Genomic DNA, 3,162 nt, shown 5'->3' with positions numbered 1-3,162 from the left:
GCTTTTCAAAAGCGATAATTGGAGTGTGTCTATCACAAAACCCTCACTATCATAAGACCCTTTTGTGTCTTTAATATGATTAAACTCATAAATGAACCTCTTTCAAATATTGTACTATTTTTATTATTTATCAATGCCATGTAATATTATTTATTAAAAAAAGACTGTCAAATCATTTAATTCTGATATAGATTGCTCTAGAATCCCTGACAACGGTCACCTGCAGAGCGATAAATACGAAATTCGTAGGATCTTTGCCCGTGAAAGCTTTCATAAATCGGGCATTCACGCTCCCTACGACTAATGCACCACAAGTTAGTTGGTAGCCGCTGTACCTGCTCACCAAAACCATTCGCCTATGCCTTTAATTGCCCCCATATGACCGTTCCCTCGGAAAACACAGCACATATTTCCTCAGCAACAATGGCGATTTCGCCCATGATCTCCCTCTTCCTCCTCTTTCTCCAGCGTAATCAACTCTCAAAACTCTGTCTTTTGTTCGCCATTGTTTTGCCCTTTTTGTATCAGGGAAGAAATAAACAATTTGGTCTTTTGTGTATGCAGTTGCAGGAAATGCAGAGAGCAGAAAAGCGATTGAGAGAATGTTTGTGTTTGGGGATTCTTACGCAGACACAGGAAATCATGATCGATCGGCCATTGCATGGCAGCCTCCCTACGGAATCACTTTCCCTGGGCGGCCCTCTGGACGCCACTCTGACGGAAGAGTCCTCACTGATTTTGTCGGTATGAACTATCTTTTCATTTTCACTCAGCTGCTTCTGATCAATTTCAACATTTCAACAATGTGTTTTTTCAGCTGCTTCTGATCAATTTCAAGGTTTTAACAATGTTTTTATTCATTTGGGGTTTTGTGGGCAGCTTCCTTTTTCAACATGAGCACGCCAGTGGCGTACAATCAGAGGCAGTTGAAGTCAAAAGAGGTGCATTTTGGGATGAATTTTGCGTCGGGAGGAACAGGAATCTTTGACACAGTGCCCGGGCTGCCCAACGCCACTGCCCAAATCGGGCAGCTGCAGGAGCTGGTGAAGACTGCTGTTTATTCCCCTGCCGCCTTCCCTTCCTCTCTCGTCCTCTTCTCCATCTCGGGCAACGATTATGGCTTCTACGTGCAACGCAAACGAACAGATGTGGTATTTCCATTTACTCCTTTATAACTATTGCTGTTTCTCCATTAGACTCTGTTAAGAGCTCTTTGTATCATACATGTTTTGGAGTACTTATTATTATTGTTATTTCAATTAGTTTTTAATTTCTTTGTACTCATGTTTTTGGACATCTTGTGTATAGAACTTATTCATGGAATTTTTAGTATCACCCAGTCATTTCGTTTCATCTAAGGTTAGATGATTTGGGGGTGAAGGAGTTGTCGTCGAGGGTTGGTTTGTTATCATATTTTTATGTTTTATATTTTTAATTTTTTTTAGGGAGTTTTTTTTGGTGTGTCAATATTTTTGTTGAATATGATTTTATAATGATTTATAAATAATAATAAATGATAAACTATTGATTCTTAGGCTGACCAGGCAATCTACTTCTATGACAGCGATCTCTATCTTTACATTTTTTAATTTTCTGATAAAATATTAATCACTTAAAAAAGATTATTATAAATGATAAAATTTAATCTAGAAGATTGATACTAACTAGCAATTCATAAGTAGGAGATATTTTTAGGGGGAGAGTGAGTAGTGGGATGGATGATCTCCCTAGTGCTTCACCTTTGTGAGCATCAATGATTGCTAAAGTGTTCCATTTATTCTCATGAAAAATAGGTTCATCTGAAATAACCACTATTCTTATAGCAATATCACCACGAACCAACAATTCTAAATCATAAACTATGATTCTTGGACTCGTGACACCATCTACAGATTCTACACTTACACAGCAGCTATCTCTATATTTTCAAAAAAAGGTTGTGTATTTATTATTTGGATTTGGGTTATCTTAAATTGTTTGTGGAACTGAAATGCTGTTTCCCCATATTGTAGGGGCTGGCTGGTTTTGTGCAGGCGGTGATAAAACAGTTTGGGGTGGATTTGGAAACGTTATATGGGATGGGGTTTCGGCAGTTTGCCATTACAAACATGGGGCCTTTGGGATGCCTTCCTCTCTACACATCCAGCAGTAACTACAGCACTTGTAATGACACGGCAAATGCACTGGCTGAGTATCATAACACTCTGTTGCAGGGTGCATTGAAGGGCATGAGAAAGAGCAGAGCAGATGGGAGCTTTGTTCTTCTTGATCACTACTCCAGTGCACTTTCCATCCTTCACCATCCAGACCAACATGCAGGTAAACTCCTTGTGGTGTTAAGAATGTATCTATTTATCTATGCTGAGGTTGAGAATGGATGGGCAATGTTTGTTTGTTTGTTTGTTTTGCAGGGAAGATAATGAAGCCGTGCTGCATGGGAGCGTGTGGAATGAAGGATATGTACAACTTGTGTGAAAATCGGGCGTCAGCATTCTTCTGGGATGTGGTGCATCCCACTCAAGCTGCTTGGAAGGCTTTGATGAAACCCTTCTCTTCCTCTCTACGCTCCTTTCTAACTTAGAACATCATGTCAGCATATTGCCTAGGTCAGCAGGCGGTATTTATAAGTTTGGCAGAGTTCGACAGTTTGTGAATGCATTTAGTTTAGAAACATCATCAATAGAGTGTAGTTATTGTTGTTTAAATGTAACAGTATCAACCTTATATGTTGTTATTGCTTATTTAATATAGAAGTGCTATCTAGAGATTTACCATCTTTTTCATTTCTATTTCAAATATTCATTTTGTTGATAACTAGATAGTAATTTTATATGCCAGTTATATTAAACTAAAAGAGGCCTAAAAGTTTATTGAAACAAAAAGGATATACTGAGCTTTATCCTAAAGAATGATGTCATAAAAAGTCACGAAGACAGATCCAAGGGAAGCTGCCTCTTATCCACAATATTCCACTCTTGAGCATGATCAGAAGCCCATTTAGCCAAACAATCAACAACTATGTTCCACTCTCGGAAATGTATTGAAAGGTGATAAGTATTTGTCTTCTTTCTATTGATCCAAATTATTCTTCAGGAGAACACACAAGAGAAAGAGAGGTGCTAAGTATCTATTGTATTTCAATTGATCAAAATTACTTTCCCA

At 38.3% G+C, this 3,162-nt stretch overlaps 1 protein-coding gene across 1 annotated transcript; it reads left to right on the top strand.

Moving 5' to 3' along the window:
* The first annotated feature begins 288 nt into the window (after positions 1–288).
* LOC149532026 (GDSL esterase/lipase At5g03600-like) lies at positions 289–2,768 on the top strand. Its single transcript, XM_089810967.1, has 5 exons — positions 289–469; positions 565–744; positions 880–1,151; positions 2,013–2,319; positions 2,412–2,768. Exons 1-5 carry the CDS (start codon positions 304–306, stop codon positions 2,579–2,581), a joined length of 1,095 nt encoding a protein of 364 aa, XP_089667093.1. The 5' UTR covers positions 289–303; the 3' UTR covers positions 2,582–2,768.
* The last annotated feature ends 394 nt before the right edge of the window (positions 2,769–3,162 follow it).

Source organism: Cupressus sempervirens, chromosome 11 (assembly GCF_028749045.1).
Source record: "Cupressus sempervirens isolate cs-2001-9-10 chromosome 11, ASM2874904v1, whole genome shotgun sequence".
NCBI lineage: Eukaryota > Viridiplantae > Streptophyta > Pinopsida > Cupressales > Cupressaceae > Cupressus > Cupressus sempervirens.
The sequence above is the reverse complement of the archived record's forward strand: the minus strand, read 5'-3'. Positions and strand labels throughout refer to the sequence as shown.